The sequence below is a fragment of the Drosophila hydei genome, unplaced genomic scaffold (assembly GCF_003285905.1).
Source record: "Drosophila hydei strain 15085-1641.00,03,60 unplaced genomic scaffold, DhydRS2 tig00008125-arrow-arrow-pilon, whole genome shotgun sequence".
Taxonomy (NCBI): Eukaryota; Metazoa; Arthropoda; class Insecta; order Diptera; family Drosophilidae; genus Drosophila; species Drosophila hydei.
Window position 1 is genome coordinate 1,153,385 of NW_022045835.1, and position 14,718 is coordinate 1,168,102.

The following is a 14,718-nucleotide window of genomic DNA, read 5'->3' on the forward strand; positions in this document are numbered from 1 at the left end:
GAACATTAATACAAGAGTAAAATTCCAGAGTTTTTACGGCCAACCAACTGGAACTCGAGTTTTTGATAAAATTTGTTTTATGAGGAGGCAGAAAAACTTGTACCCTGATAAATTGAGCCGCACGTTCCAAAATCGTGAGCGAAACGGTTATCTTTTAGCTTTAGCACGTGTTCTATAAAAGTCAACGTTTATTTAATATTTATCCAAATGAGCTCAGCAACTATTTTAAGATTAGAGCAACGTTTTGATCTTGCTTTCGTAATCAGATTTCAAATTTCTCTAGTCAAGCACCTCACTCATACCAAAAATCATAATGATTGATCATAATTAAAAAAAAAAAAATAAACAAAAGTGTGCCATAGATTCGCCTTGAGCTGTAGATATAAAAAAAATAATCAACATTCGAGATATAGAGTGGAAAAAGATCTTGCTATCACTCAGCCATAAAAATCTATACTCGTAAAGTTCTAACTCCTAGTAGAATATGTATAAAAACCTTGGTAGGTTGCCAAAAATTGTATCAGTTGGTAAGAGCTAAGCCCAAGTGGTAGATGCTAAAGATGTCGTGCCTCAAGCATCAGTTGATACTCCTAGTGCTGGTCCTGGTCGGCGTTGCTCTCGGTGCACATGATGGAGTTCATCATGTGGAGGAGCTGACTGGCAAGAGATTCATACAAGCGCGCTTTGACACCGGTATAGCCACTGAAAAGTATACGCCGCCAGAGGAAAAGAACCCCCAGTTCTGGTATGACTTGGCTTATGAGGAGCTGGGCAGGAAATTGAAGCTGCCACAACCGAATGGCAAGAAGGCCAAAAACTTGATTATGTTCTTAGGCGATGGCATGTCGCTGTCCACGGTGGCAGCAGCTCGTATACTCAAGGGTCAAAAAGCGGGCGGAACTGGTGAAGAAGCGTCGCTGAGCTTCGAACAGTTTCCGCACACGGGTCTGAGTCGGGTGAGCTAAGCCTGCAGATGAGCGTCGAAAAGCAGACATAATCTCTATCTGTCTCTCTCTCTCTCTCTCACTCTCTTGATGCAGACCTACTGCTCCAATGCTCAAGTGCCGGACTCTGCCTGCACAGCTACGGCGTATCTGTGCGGCGTCAAGACCAACATCATTGAGATTGGAGTCAGCGCTGCGGTTACCTTTAACAACTGTACGGAAAGCCAAAATCCAGATAATCGTCTCACCTCAATTGCCGAATGGGCCCAGAATGCGGGTAAATCCACGGGCATTGTAACTACCACAACCCTCACCCATGCCAGTCCATCGGGCGCCTATGCCAAGACAGCGAATCGTATGTGGGAATGCGACACGGATGTGGAAAGCTACGGTGTCGACCCCAAGGAATGCGTCGATATGGCCACCCAACTGGTTACCCAAGTGCCTGGGCGAAACTTCGAAGTGATGCTTGGCGGCGGCATGGGCAAATTTTTGCCAAAGTCCATTAAGGATTCGCATGGCAATCCAGGCGAGCGCTCGGATGGTGTTAATCTACTCTCACGCTGGCAGGCGAAGCACGACGGTGGCGTCCTCGTCACCAATCGCAAGCAGCTGTTGAGCATGAATGTCTCCGCAGTCTCCAGCATTGTAGGCCTCTTTCAGTCCTCGCTAATGGATTTCCACTTGGAGGCAGATGCCAGCTACCAGCCTACGCTCTCCGAGCTCACGGAGGTCACCATCAAGAAGTTGAGTCAAAATAAAAATGGTTATTTTGCCTTTATTGAAGGTGAGTGTAGATAATATCGATCAGTGCAGCTGAGCTGATAGCATCTACTCTAACCAGGTGGCTTGATTGACTATGGCAATCATTATACCAAGGCAGGCTATGCTTTGGATGAGGTACTGGAGTTCGAGAAGGCCATTAAGTTGGCTCGCGATTTGACGAGCATTGAGGACACATTAATCATCGTCACATCGGATCATGGACACACGCTATCAATATCTGGCTATCCCGGCAGAGGCACACCCATTCTCGGACTCAATCAGCACGATGCAGATGTCAATGGCATTAAATATAGCACGCTCAACTATGCTGCCGGTCCGAAGAACTATTTGGATGCGAATGGCAAACGCATGGATATGACGCAAGAAATTGGTGGAAGTGACTTTGTCTTTCCTAGCTATATAACCAAAGATCAGGGCGTTCATTCGGGCGACGATGTCGGCATATTCGCCTCAGGACCGCAGAGTCATCTTTTTACGGGCGTCATGCAACAGAGCACGATTCCGCATCTAATGGCTTATGCTGCATGCATTGGCAAAGGACCCAAGTTATGCGATGCCAAGTAGAGCCTTCAGGGAGAGAGAAAGAGAGGAAGGGATGCAGAGGGGTGTGTGTATATGATACTATATTCTTATATTGCTATATTCCTATTCCTATTCCTATTCCTATTCCCATTTTTATTCCTGTTTCTATTCCTATTCCTATAACTAACTGCCAAATAAAGAAGGAATTGCAAAATACGTTTTTCTCCTTATTTAAATCTAAAAATAACAGCTAAAGCCATGCCCTATCTGTGCTACTCTTAAAATATCTTTGCTTATATCTCAGTCTAATAAAAATAACTCTTAAGTGCTTGTCTTATATCATAAAAGTGATCATGATCTTAACTCATTACAGATGCCTTAAGTATATTGTCTGGGTGCCTTTGAGACTCTTATACTATATATGATAAGATAAGCAAATTTTTTTATATAGTTTGATTCGTCCAACGAAGCGAATCCATTCCAAATACATAGCTTAGTCTAGTTTTCGAAAGTAAAGCCCATTATGTAGGTAGCATTTGTTATGTATGTATGAAAGAAACGTAGAGGGTCATTGACATAGCAGCACTGCGCAGTGTTCCGGGTATCTGCTAGTCGAGCTCTCCCAACTATCGCACAATTAATTATTCGCTTACAATACTACAGTTCACTTACAACAATTCTATTTTGGTTTTATTATATTTCTTCATTTATTTGTACAAATTGCATTTCAACTTACAATTTCATCATTTTTTTTGATAAAAATAAAAATATTTTTCATTCGCATTGCAATTACTTTAAAACTGATTTCAAATCAATTGTAGACAGAAATGTTCAGTTAAGACATATAGATTAAAAGTACTGAAAAAATGCTTTTTCAATATACGAACTTAATCTATAGGAGTTAACTGTGAACTCTATCCAAACCCGTTATTTAATGTGGAATCTGGTTTTGAAGTACTTTCAACTTGAAGTTAACTATTTGACTTTTTTGATCTTTTTGATCTTTTTGATTTTTTTTGATTTTCTTTTTTTGGGTTTTTTGGGTTTTTTGGATTTTTTGGATTTTTTGATTTTTTTTGTTGAATTTCTGGTCAGCATTATCTTTTGCTCTTCCGGAACTGGCTGTGCAATAGATTTGGGTTCTAGTTGGCAGGTTTCAGTTAGCTGCTTTTTGGATAGCGTTTTCTGTCCCGTTATTGTACCGACGGTAACACGATTCCAATTCTCTAGTTTCCTGTTTGGATATACCACAACAGTACAACAATCTGACAATAATAGTACATCCTCAACATCAGTCACAGTCTCACGCAGCGCCAGTGCTCGACGACAGTTGAGACATTTGCATTGCTCTCGACGTAGCCGAAACATCATGGGAAACACGCGACCCACAAAGGTATTAGGATCCAGGCGAACGGAGTGCTTATACGACGCATTGTGTTTTCTTACCAAAGGTAACTGTGAATCAGAAGTTATATTTGATATTAGTAGCTACATTACATGGATTTGCGGCTATAAAGTGAAGACTGTTTGGAAGTTGATTGTTGTGAAAGGACAGTCAGAACAGGTAATTTATATTTATATATAATTATATTTATAATTTATATTTATATATAAATAATTTTCTAAAATAATTATAAAACATTTAATATGTAAGAAATATATTTTGTTAGTTTATAGTTCACTGTTCAGACTACCCTCGCATACTTGCATAAACTCTCAAAGTCTTACAAATTGCGATTATATTAACAACCTTAGTGAACAACATTAACGTAACTAAACTATCGATAAGAATGTATGCAATCGATAGTAAGCAAGGCGTAATAATAGTGGGAATTCTCTTGGAACAACTGGAAAGGAAATGAAGAAGCTTGCTACATGCACGATGAACAGCTGTGTGTTAACGGGTTTTGTTGCATACTTTATAGAGACAATACTTAGACCAATATTCGCTTCATGGCGCTTCACTTTATACTCAATTCCTACCTGGTTCGTCAGCCGTGGTGTGCTGAGTGGATTGAAGGAATTTGTTTTCTTTGTATACGGTATCATAAAACATTTCCTTTCATGGTTGATTAATGCTTTGGTTATATCGTTTGCCTGTTGCTTCGTCTTATAGTACTGTGGATATTTCTTAAGCAGTAGTACGGCTGGTAGCTTATCTCCGTTGCCATTCGACAGCTGAGGACATGGCCCTTTTGCTTCATGTTGGCCAACGATTTCTGCACTTCCATACCAACTTTTTGCAGCCATGTGCCATATGCCGTGGATGGGAAAAATTCAAATTAAAAAAATCGAATTTAATTTTTTTTTTTAAGTTTTGATTATGACGTTGCAGGGGAAGCCAGCTATCGACACTAAAGTTAAGAATCGAACTATATAATACATCAATTAAAAAAACTTTTAATTATCAATTTATTGATAGGCAGGAAGAACTGAATTAGTAAAGATATAGAGAGAAGGGAGAGTGCGAGAAGAGTAGAGAAAGAGAGAACAAGGAAGATAATACTGACATATCCTGTAACGTCAATTGTCAACAATCATTTTCTGAATTTATGGGACCGAAGGAGGAGAGCTTTATTACAGCTATCATTCAATTAGGTCAATTAGTCAACATTATGCATACATTAATCGACACAGATAGGATTGAGAAACAAGAATATTTAATGGATTCAGATACATAATAAAAGCAATAATATAAAATTGATAAGGAATGCGTACATAATGTTTCCATTCTTATTCAAAAATAGAAATATAACATAATAAATATTCCTTTCATATGACATATAGTAACATTTCATCTTATATATATATATGTAAATATGTAGCGACTATTTCCAATGTATAGTAAATATTTCCTATATGTGGAATATAGTCACATGTGTATATCTTTTATATCTAATTACCCTCGTCGACTCGAACTTTTTGTATAACCGATTTGCATTCAGAGTTGCGATGCACTCGATGATACTCGCTTATTTTGCCCAGGGAGGAGATAAAGTTCTCGTCGTGTGTAATTATAATGAGCATGAAATTCGATTGATGTTGGCGACTTTCGACGATGCGATTGAGTGCGTCGCATAATGACATTATATTATCACGATCCAGATTTGTTGTGGGCTCATCCAAGGCCAGGACACCGCAGTTACTGCTAAAAGTTTCCGCCAGGGCCATTCGTATGATAAGTGAACCAAGGACACGTTGTCCGGCACTGCAACGTCCACGCATATCAATCACGGAGTTATTTTTCGACTGTACCACACAATAGTTATAGTTCTTACGCCGATCGGCAGAGGTTTCAGTGCTACTCTCATCCGTTTTAATTTGTATATAATCAATATCGTTGCCACGATAGATCATGCGCCAGTACTCTCGTATCAAACTATTTATGTTATTCATTTTCTCCTTATGAAATTCAATCAGAGCCCAATCCAAGGCCTGGCGATGACGGGCAAGATCTTCGATTCCACATCGCTTCACAGCCACCTCGAACTTGCCTTGCATATAGTTCTTCATGGACTCCTTATATCTGGGTTCATTAATCTCCTTCTGTAGCTTATTTACTTGATTGTTGATTTCGCCTTGCTGCCCAAGTAGCTCGCCACGTCGTACGGTAGCTACATCACGTTTCTTCATTAGTTCGTTCTTCTCCTTTGTGACGCTACGAAAATCTAGATTTCCCAATTGCTTTGACAACTTCTGGCAATCTTCACTTAATTCACTTTCTTTCATTTGTAGCTGCTTCAGCTCGCGATTGTCCTTTAGATCGCGCTCCTCAGCCTGTTGATCGAAGCATTTCTTCTTAATGGCTTCCAATTTATCGCTCTTTTCTTGTATTTGTGTATCCTAGAATGAGATAGGTTGTGTAGGAATAGATATACAGAAGTAGATATACTTTATAGCTACCAATTTATTAAGTTCCACTTTGGTTGCATTTACGGCAGCATCGAATTTTTTGATGGCATTCACTAGATCCAGCTTGGCAAACTCTTGTGCCTGTTCGTTTAATCTATAAGGGATATATTTATATATATATATATATATAGATACAGTTTCAATTGTTTACCTTTGGATATCCTTATCGGTGCTTTTGTATTCCATATATTTAATCTGCAATTGCTCCAATTTAACTCGCCCACTTTCCTTCAAGCGCGCTTTTTCCGTTAGAGCTGCGCTTAATCTTTGCTTAAGTGGCAGTAGCTTTGATCGTAGCTCAGTAATTTCCGTGCTTATTGTAATGACCAGGCGAGTAAGCTTTTCTAGTCGATCCTTCAATTGTGGAAGATTCTGCACGCCCTCTTGCAGCTTTATCCGTTTGTCCTTTAAGCTAACAAAAAATAGATTATTTAGTATATTTGTATAATATTAATATAACTAAATTCTACCCATTTAGGAATTCATGCAAGCGATTCAACGCTTCCACTTGCTGTTCAAATGTTTGCTGACTTGTCTCCAGCGCCTTGGACTCAGCATCTACCTCTTTGGATACCTCTGCTTTTTGCGCTTGCAACTCTTCTATGGAGACGCTGGCATCATAGCTCTCTGGCAATTTAGCCTGCAATTTAAATATATACATTAGAATATATATTTAAATTAAAGTATAATTTTAAAGCGTATGAACCTTTAGCTGTTCCAAATCCTTTTTAACGCGCATAGATTCCTTGAGCGCCTCATCTAGAAGCGTCATATCGCCCAGCATCGAATTGGCCAAGTCCATATTGTGCGTCGGCTCGCCAAGTTGAGCCATTAGCGTTTCATATTCGCCGACTATATCACCTAGACTTTGTTCAATAATGCGAAGTTCCTCCTTCTTCTTAGGCAGCTTCTCCTTCAGTTCTTTAACTTTGTCAATGGTTGGCTTAATCTGCAGCAACTGCTCATACTTCGATTGCTCAGCCTTTAAAGACTTTTCTGTGCGGCTTATGTTATCCGGCAGCTTTTGTATTTCATCCGTTAACTCGGTAGTCAAATCGCAGGCCTATGACAGTAGAGAATTAGCTCAGTTAATGATTGATAACTATAATAATAGACGCACCTCATCCCCTGACATATTGTGATGACACAGCGGGCAGCTGGGCTCCTCATCTATTTTCTGTATATACCTGCAAGATTAGAATAGAGAACAGATTACTGAGGGACAGGTAGATTGTTAGATATCTTACTTGTTGTACATGGCTTCGGCAGACTTAAGGGCTCCATGCTCCAGCTGTAGCTTAGCTATGGCTGTCTTGCTGCGCAGCAGCAACTCATCATAGGGCATGGCATGGCATTTTTGATAAATTCGCTCTTCAGAGTCCTGCACTTCCTTCTCCATGCGCGCGATTTCTTCAATTAGATTCTTTCGCTTGATTTCATGTGATTGCTTCGCCAACTTTTTACCATCGGCATCTACGTTCAATTCCTCGATTTCTCTACGTAGCTTATCGTATTCATTTTGCATGGCACGACGATAATTGTTTGATATAGCTTCTTTAAAGAATTTGCCCAGATTATCGCCATGTTTGCTGCGCACGCGTTGTATTTCATGATTCTTCTTCTCCAGCTCTTTCTCCTTGAGTGCAATCTCAGTTATTGTCTTGGCTATGGAGCTGAGAAATGTGAGCTGATCGTCGAGCTGCTTAAAATGCGCCTGCTTCTTATCTCGGCTTGCCTTTTTGCTAGCTATAACCTGACGACAAGCTTCCTGATTGAAGTTACGCGTCGAACGTTCGTATTTTTCATCCGTATCCGCGATTTGCTTCTCTACCACTTTGAGCTGCTGTTGCGATGTCTCAATTTGTTTGATATTCAGCTCCAATGATTCGATGTCTCGCTCATTGTCCACCTTTTGCTTCTCCCGTGTGCTTATACTCTGCTCCGATTTGGTTAGCTCAGTGCGCAGGTCATCGATTTTTGCCTGACGTGCTTGATCCGCCTGATCATTGAGTTCGGATAGCTCTGTGATTTCACACTGCTTGGCCATAAGATTCCCATCGATGTCATCCAGAAGTTCACTTAATTTTTGTGGATTGTCAACGACAGATGCTTCCACAGTTATTTGAAGTTGAGCACTTAAAGTCTGAATATGCCTTGTGAGTTCCTGTTTGCATGCTTGTTCGTTCTTTAGCTTTTGCTGTGCCATATAACGTTCCTTGTCCTGTTTCGCCAGCGTCTTCTGTTGCTCTTCCTTCGTTTTACGCATTTGCAGCAGCTGATCTTCCACATCGGTGAGTTGAAATTTTAATTCGGACATTCGTTGGCTGAAGCTACGCATCTCCGCCTCCAATTCAACGAGAGAGCCCTCGAATGGCGTTTTAATGTGTCTCTTTAGCTTGGCTATTTGTTCCACACAATTTTGATGCCTATCGGAAATAAGGGATTTAAATAGTTTCTATTTATATGGCTAAGCAACTGATGTGTTCAATACTTGGTATCCATTTTGACTTTCTCCGCCTGATATTTTCCTATTTCGCACTCAATATTGCGGATCTCCTGCAATCGCTCATCAATTGGCTTCACTTCCTCATCACATTTAATGCACTCCTCCTTAAGGTCATCACATTGGCGCTGCGCCTTCTGCAGATTCATCGTTTTCTCATCCATTTCTTTCTTCAGGTGCTCCAATAGTTTAAGTTTTTCATCTGAAGCGGAATATAAATAATCAATGTTAGTTACTAGCTTATTATTTTTTGGTAACTCGTTACATACTCATTACTTTCAACTCCTCCATGGCTGTCTTTCGCAGTTTGATGATCCTATCGAGAGCTTTGTTGTACTCAGTTATGCCAAAGATCGCATCGAATTTCTCCTTCAGCTTCTTGGGCTCGTCCAGTGGCCAGCTGGAGTCCTCTTGATGGCAAAATAGCACATTGTTAATTATCGCTTTGGACACGCCCATAAAATCGGAAACGGCCATATCCGTATTGATGACGCGAGAGCTCATTGATTCTTGGCTGTTCTTTGAGGGCTTTCCATTGCTACCCAGAAAATTGACCGTGGAATCTATAGTTTTAAAAGTAAGGTTTTTCTTCACTTTGGTAACCTTCATGCTGCGACAAATGGACATCTGGACATTTCGCCGATCGCGCACTAGCATTTTCACTTGGGCCAAGGATTCATTTTTGTCAAATATATTGGGATCGTGTACGAAATGCTTGCCGCTGCTGCTACCGGGTGGATGTTCACCAGTGAGTGCATATTTCAAGCATTCAATAATTGTGGTCTTGCCACATCCGTTTTGACCAAGGATTAGCGTAATCGGCGAAGAGAATGTGAGGCTCTAATAATAGAGGATGAGCAACAGGTGTTAAGGATAGCTTCAAATAGAAACTTACTTGCATATCTTCGGCGTTAACGCCAAAGCTGCGTACACCTTGTATGGATAGTTTCTCGATTGTTGACATATTATTCTTTTAATACTTTTAAACAATTTCACAATGTCGACAAATAACGCAGTTTTGCCGGCAACTTTGGAACGATAACTAAGGGATCCAACTTACTGTCGATAACTATCAGTAAATAGATGCGTTAAGTGTAAACGCAATAATGCGCTATGAAAGCGAGCGTCTATCGCACAACCACCACAAACAGCTGTTCTGCATATTTTAGTATGGTAGCTATGGTCACACTGTGTGTTTTGTAGTTCTGCGTCGCAGAGCGTTTTTTCGCCGTGTCTTATAAGTTATTATTAATAAATGTAGAAAGTGCAATAGCTAATAAATCAAACTGCGCAATTTGCTACTGACGTAAACTGTGCTACGTACTCGTACTCGTGCTGGTGACCGTGTTGTGTGTGCCTGCAGCGTCGTGTGGGTGTTGCTCTGTGTGAGTGAGTGTGTTGATGAGAGTGCAGGGGGTAATCGGAGAGAGATAGAGAGAGGGGCGAGCAACGCAGCTAGTGCGCGAGTGCGAGTGTAAGGCAGGCAGGCGCTGCGAAAAATCAAAAGACAAAGGAATTGAATGCTGCTAGTAAAAATAATTGCATGCTGATTGCCACACACATAATACAGAAACTAAGCGAGAAAGAATTAACCTGAATGTGTAGTCAGTGTCTATTTATATTACAAAAAAATCAAATGCACAGCATTGAATGCACCAGCAGCAGCAGTAGCACCAGCTCTGCATGTGTGTGCTTACGCGTGTACGTGTGTGTGTGAGAAACGAAAATAAAACGGGATCTATTGGCAGCAACGTTGCCACCCCGCTAAGCTAAAGTTCTTCCAGCCAGCGATGTAAATGGGGAGTGCGACAACGACGTTACGAAAATTGCAACGTACCCCACGGCACAAAAACAATAACTAAATCTTCCCCCACCACCAGCAGCAGCAACGCCACCACCAACAATAGCAACTGTTACAAATATAGCAGCAGCGACGACAACAACAACAAAAGAGACCCCCGCCAACCCCCTCGGTCGTGCAGTAGCCTTGTAACGAAGTATTTTTACGATTTTGCTTTACTCGCCCTTCAATCGTCGTCGTCAGGCAAGGCAACGGGCAAACGGGCAACCAAGCGAGAAACGCACAAACACAAACGCACACACACGCAGAGGCAAGGCTGCCTGTCACACCTCCTTCCCCGCCTCTGCCACTGCCACCTTCGAACAGAGTTGCAATGGACTCGGACATTGAAATGGAATTGGAATCGGACAACGATGGGGAATTTGACGACGATTATGATTACTATAATACAGGTGAGAGGGTGGGGGCGACACAGGAAGAAAACAGCGTCCAAGGACGCTTTGTGCAGCTTATCGATTACACACACGCAATCGATTTGAAGCACACAACACATACAATTGCAGCTTTTTAATGTTCTTATTGGACAAGGTATTTTGCTACATGTCACAGTGTGTGTTTGTGTGTGCAATTTGCATGCGTTTTGCTATGGTTATTCACCTTAAAGTCAAACACACACACACACACAACCACACAATCATATGTCGTGCCTAGCATTGCGCATTTAACCTTCCATAAAATCGCATGCACGTTGCTTGGCTCTTGACATTCGCCTTTTGCTGCCCTGTTCTCTGCCTTTACACTTGAACTCTTTTTCCTCTATTTGTTTGTTGTCCGTTGCGGCGTCTTCGCTCGTTTACAATATAATTTGACTGTGTTTAATATTTCTTGCTGTGCTCGGTTCGTTACGTTTTGACCATGAAGCTTAAATTATGGAATTGAAATTGAAATTGAACTTGAAATGATCGTTCGTACGTTCAGCTTGGCCAGCGCCAAAAAGTGCGCGACCAGCTCTCTATTAAAGCTCTATTATTATGATTATACCCTACAGTTATTGGGCACGTAAAGGGTATATTACATTTGGTTACAAGTCAAAATCAAATGTGTGTCATTTGTGTCTTATATTTAAAGGTTCATCTACAATATGCAGTAAATCAAGTGCATTTAAAATTACCGATAGCTTGATTCTTTTCGTACTTTTCGTACAGGGTATCTCTTAGCCGTCTCAACTTAAATTATTTTCTCATTCTGTTTATTTTTTATCTTATTATCACCTCTACTTTGTATTCTTTCTACTGGTACCTCTTTTACCTGCTGTTGGTGATGTTGCTATTGTTGTTGGTGCCTCTTTGCAGCGAGATGCGTGCTCAAGTGTTCGGTGTCTGACGTCGCATAGTCGCGTCGTGTAGTTTCTTCCGCCAACTGTTTTAGCTGCTTTTGACCTGCCTTCTTCTTTCTCTTTCTTACCATCTTTCTCGCCCACACACTTACATTCTGAGCTGCTTGTGACGTCATAGGTAAATCTCATTTGTAAGCCAACGACGTAATATTCGGCCTTCAATACTTTTTCTTCCCTTTTACCCAACCGTCGTTAAAATAGCAATCAATTCCATTATCCATCTGCATGAATTTGATTTTTATTTCGTATTTGGTTGCCTTTTGGTGTGGCAAATAAAGGTTTTCTTCCATTTTCATTGTAAACCTATGAATAGAGCTCGAAAGCAGGTAACAAAACGAAATGAATCATTTATAGATTGCACCTGGTTAGTCCTTTGGTAGACTATATGGGAAAGCAGAATCAAATTACTAGAAACTATAAATTAAGGGTGCAAAGATTTACAATGCATCATGTAAAATATGTCAGATAGACCTAAAACTACCCTATAAACAAGCATAACAGGTTAACAGCTGATGGAAAAGATCCTGATTTTTGTAGAAAAACGGAAATTTCGATAAATACTTATCGACATACTGACTATCGATAGACCTGGAGTATAAAATGTATTTGGCCGACTATTAAATGCCCTGTAATAATGTTGATGTTGAATCACATAGTAATTTCATATTGCTTTTATCTTTGTCTACTTTTAGGCGAAGACTGCGATGTCGAGAGGCTCGATCCAAAGCGTGCCGATCCCGAATATTTTGAATACGACTGCCTAACCGTCGAGGACATTGAAAAGCTGCTCAATGAGCTAGTGGAGAAATTAAATACAATACTGCAAATAACTCCGTCATTGGCCAAAGTTCTACTGCTCGAACATCAATGGAACAATGCGGCTGTGGTGGAGAAATATCGTCAGGATGCGAATGCATTGCTTGTGACGGCGAGAATTAAGCCGCCCACAACAGCAGCGGAGGCGGCATCAACCAGTGCTGCTGCGGCTGCCCAATTGCTGCGATTGAGCAGCAGCAGCGGCTATAGGACATCAACAACATTGACTTCATCTCTAACAACAGCTGCCAGCGGCAATCTACAGCAACAGCCTCAGCGACGAATGTGTCCTGTGTGCGCGAGTACGCAACCGAATGATAAGTTCTATAGCTTAGCGTGTGGGCACTCGTTTTGCAAGGATTGCTGGACCATTTACTTTGAGACGCAAATCTTTCAGGGCATCTCCATACAGATTGGGTGCATGGCTCAACAGTGTAATGTTCGTGTGCCCGAAGACTTGGTATTGACTCTGGTCACACGTCCGGTTATGCGGGATAAATACCAGCAGTTTGCTTTTAAGGACTATGTGAAATCGCATCCGCAGTTGCGCTTCTGTCCTGGCCCCAATTGCCAAATCATTGTGCAATCGACAGAGATCTGTGCAAAACGTGCCATCTGCAAGGTGTGCCATACGGGCTTCTGTTTCAAGTGTGGCATGGACTATCATGCGCCCACAGACTGTCAGATCATTAGGAAATGGCTGACGAAGTGCGCTGATGATAGCGAAACCGCCAACTACATTAGCGCCCATACCAAAGACTGTCCCAAATGTCACATCTGCATCGAGAAGAATGGCGGCTGCAATCACATGCAATGTTTCAATTGCAAGCACGATTTCTGCTGGATGTGCCTGGGGGATTGGAAGACGCATGGGTCTGAGTATTACGAGTGCTCGCGCTACAAGGATAATCCTAATATAGCTAACGAATCGGTGCATGTACAGGCGCGCGAGGCTCTCAAAAAGTATTTACATTATTACGAACGCTGGGAGAATCATTCCAAATCCCTCAAGCTGGAACAGCAGACCATCGATCGATTGCGTCAACGGATCAACACGAAAGTGATGAATGGCAGCGGCACCTGGATCGATTGGCAATATCTGTTCAATGCAGCCGCGCTGCTAGCCAAATGTCGATATACCCTGCAATATACCTATCCATATGCTTACTATATGGAACCTGGCTCCCGCAAGAATCTGTTCGAATACCAACAGGTGAGTGGCGAATCAAATGTAACCATAGGCAACAGATTTCTATTAGCGGTGAAACAAATTTTGTTACGATATTCGCTGTATTGAGATCTGTAAAGCCAATACGATATACAATATTTGATTAGGTATCGAGTATATCGAGATACTTTCGTTCGCGATAGTTGCCTAATTCGATATGTATATCGATACTTTATTTATTTAAACGTACATACTAAGATTGCAAAAGTCGACACTGTCCATTCAAACATAATTTAGTTTTATATTTTCATAGTTTTAATTAATATATGTATATTTTTTATTCCTGCAGGCGCAATTGGAGGCTGAAATTGAGAATCTGTCGTGGAAAATCGAGCGAGCGGAGACAACGGATCGTGCAGTACTGGAGAATCAAATGGATATTGCGGAAAAGCGGCGCACCACACTACTCAAAGACTTTTTTCCCCTCATTGGAAAAACATAGGCTTTCCCTCATTTGCGCTTTCCCAGTCCCATCCCCATCTCCATCCCCCATCCTTTCGCCTTACCCATCCGCATTAGCACAAGGAAGAGAAGATTTTCATTTTAAAAATTTAGTGACTCGACACTTGACAGTATAAGTAGACGCGTATATAATAACTATATTATATATATACATAATGTAGTCTAACAATTTGTAGCTAATTTTTAAATCAATATTTCAAGTGCATATGTAGCTATAATCTAAAGTATGTTTAATAATATATATATATATATATATATATATGTATATATATATATATATGTGTATGTATATAGTTGTGAATTTCGATGTCACGCAAAAATCGATTCAACTGCAATATAACGCCTTGC

The 14,718-nt window shown here is 40.9% G+C and overlaps 4 protein-coding genes across 4 annotated transcripts; 2 read left to right on the top strand and 2 right to left on the bottom strand.

Moving 5' to 3' along the window:
* Window positions 1-496: 496 nt before the first annotated feature.
* LOC111605229 (membrane-bound alkaline phosphatase-like) lies at window positions 497-2,338 on the top strand. The gene is made up of 3 exons (XM_023323658.2): window positions 497-956; window positions 1,041-1,731; window positions 1,789-2,338. The coding sequence occupies exons 1-3, from the start codon at window positions 552-554 to the stop codon at window positions 2,292-2,294; spliced, it is 1,602 nt and encodes a 533-aa protein (XP_023179426.2). The 5' UTR covers window positions 497-551; the 3' UTR covers window positions 2,295-2,338.
* Window positions 2,339-3,145: 807 nt separating this feature from the next.
* Window positions 3,146-4,578, bottom strand: LOC111605274. Its single transcript, XM_023323717.2, has 2 exons — window positions 4,236-4,578; window positions 3,146-3,707 (listed from the first exon to the last, which is right to left on the bottom strand). Exons 1-2 carry the CDS (start codon window positions 4,500-4,502, stop codon window positions 3,228-3,230), a joined length of 747 nt encoding a protein of 248 aa, XP_023179485.2. The 5' UTR covers window positions 4,503-4,578; the 3' UTR covers window positions 3,146-3,227.
* Window positions 4,579-5,026: 448 nt separating this feature from the next.
* Window positions 5,027-9,709, bottom strand: LOC111605272 (DNA repair protein RAD50). The gene is made up of 10 exons (XM_023323715.2): window positions 9,563-9,709; window positions 8,937-9,507; window positions 8,656-8,869; window positions 7,412-8,590; window positions 7,285-7,351; window positions 6,871-7,227; window positions 6,635-6,804; window positions 6,316-6,576; window positions 6,156-6,258; window positions 5,027-6,095 (listed from the first exon to the last, which is right to left on the bottom strand). The coding sequence occupies exons 1-10, from the start codon at window positions 9,629-9,631 to the stop codon at window positions 5,148-5,150; spliced, it is 3,939 nt and encodes a 1,312-aa protein (XP_023179483.2). The 5' UTR covers window positions 9,632-9,709; the 3' UTR covers window positions 5,027-5,147.
* A 624-nt stretch (window positions 9,710-10,333) lies between these two features.
* On the top strand, window positions 10,334-14,429 carry LOC111605216 (potential E3 ubiquitin-protein ligase ariadne-2). The gene is made up of 3 exons (XM_023323638.2): window positions 10,334-10,920; window positions 12,557-13,893; window positions 14,198-14,429. Exons 1-3 carry the CDS (start codon window positions 10,842-10,844, stop codon window positions 14,348-14,350), a joined length of 1,569 nt encoding a protein of 522 aa, XP_023179406.1. The 5' UTR covers window positions 10,334-10,841; the 3' UTR covers window positions 14,351-14,429.
* Window positions 14,430-14,718: the final 289 nt, after the last annotated feature.

Coding starts and splice junctions, on each gene's coding strand:
- LOC111605229 (XM_023323658.2), top strand. CDS start 552: ATGCTAAAGATGTCGTGCCTCAAGCATCAGTTGATACTCCTAGTGCTG. Junction 957..1,040: donor CGCACACGGGTCTGAGTCGG/GTGAGCTAAGCC, acceptor CTCTTGATGCAG/ACCTACTGCTCCAATGCTCA. Junction 1,732..1,788: donor TTATTTTGCCTTTATTGAAG/GTGAGTGTAGAT, acceptor TACTCTAACCAG/GTGGCTTGATTGACTATGGC.
- LOC111605274 (XM_023323717.2), bottom strand. CDS start 4,502: ATGGCTGCAAAAAGTTGGTATGGAAGTGCAGAAATCGTTGGCCAACAT. Junction 3,708..4,235: donor CACCACGGCTGACGAACCAG/GTAGGAATTGAG, acceptor TCTGATTCACAG/TTACCTTTGGTAAGAAAACA.
- LOC111605272 (XM_023323715.2), bottom strand. CDS start 9,631: ATGTCAACAATCGAGAAACTATCCATACAAGGTGTACGCAGCTTTGGC. Junction 9,508..9,562: donor TTAACGCCGAAGATATGCAA/GTAAGTTTCTAT, acceptor CTCTATTATTAG/AGCCTCACATTCTCTTCGCC. Junction 7,228..7,284: donor ACAATATGTCAGGGGATGAG/GTGCGTCTATTA, acceptor CTACTGTCATAG/GCCTGCGATTTGACTACCGA.
- LOC111605216 (XM_023323638.2), top strand. CDS start 10,842: ATGGACTCGGACATTGAAATGGAATTGGAATCGGACAACGATGGGGAA. Junction 10,921..12,556: donor TTATGATTACTATAATACAG/GTGAGAGGGTGG, acceptor GTCTACTTTTAG/GCGAAGACTGCGATGTCGAG. Junction 13,894..14,197: donor ATCTGTTCGAATACCAACAG/GTGAGTGGCGAA, acceptor TTATTCCTGCAG/GCGCAATTGGAGGCTGAAAT.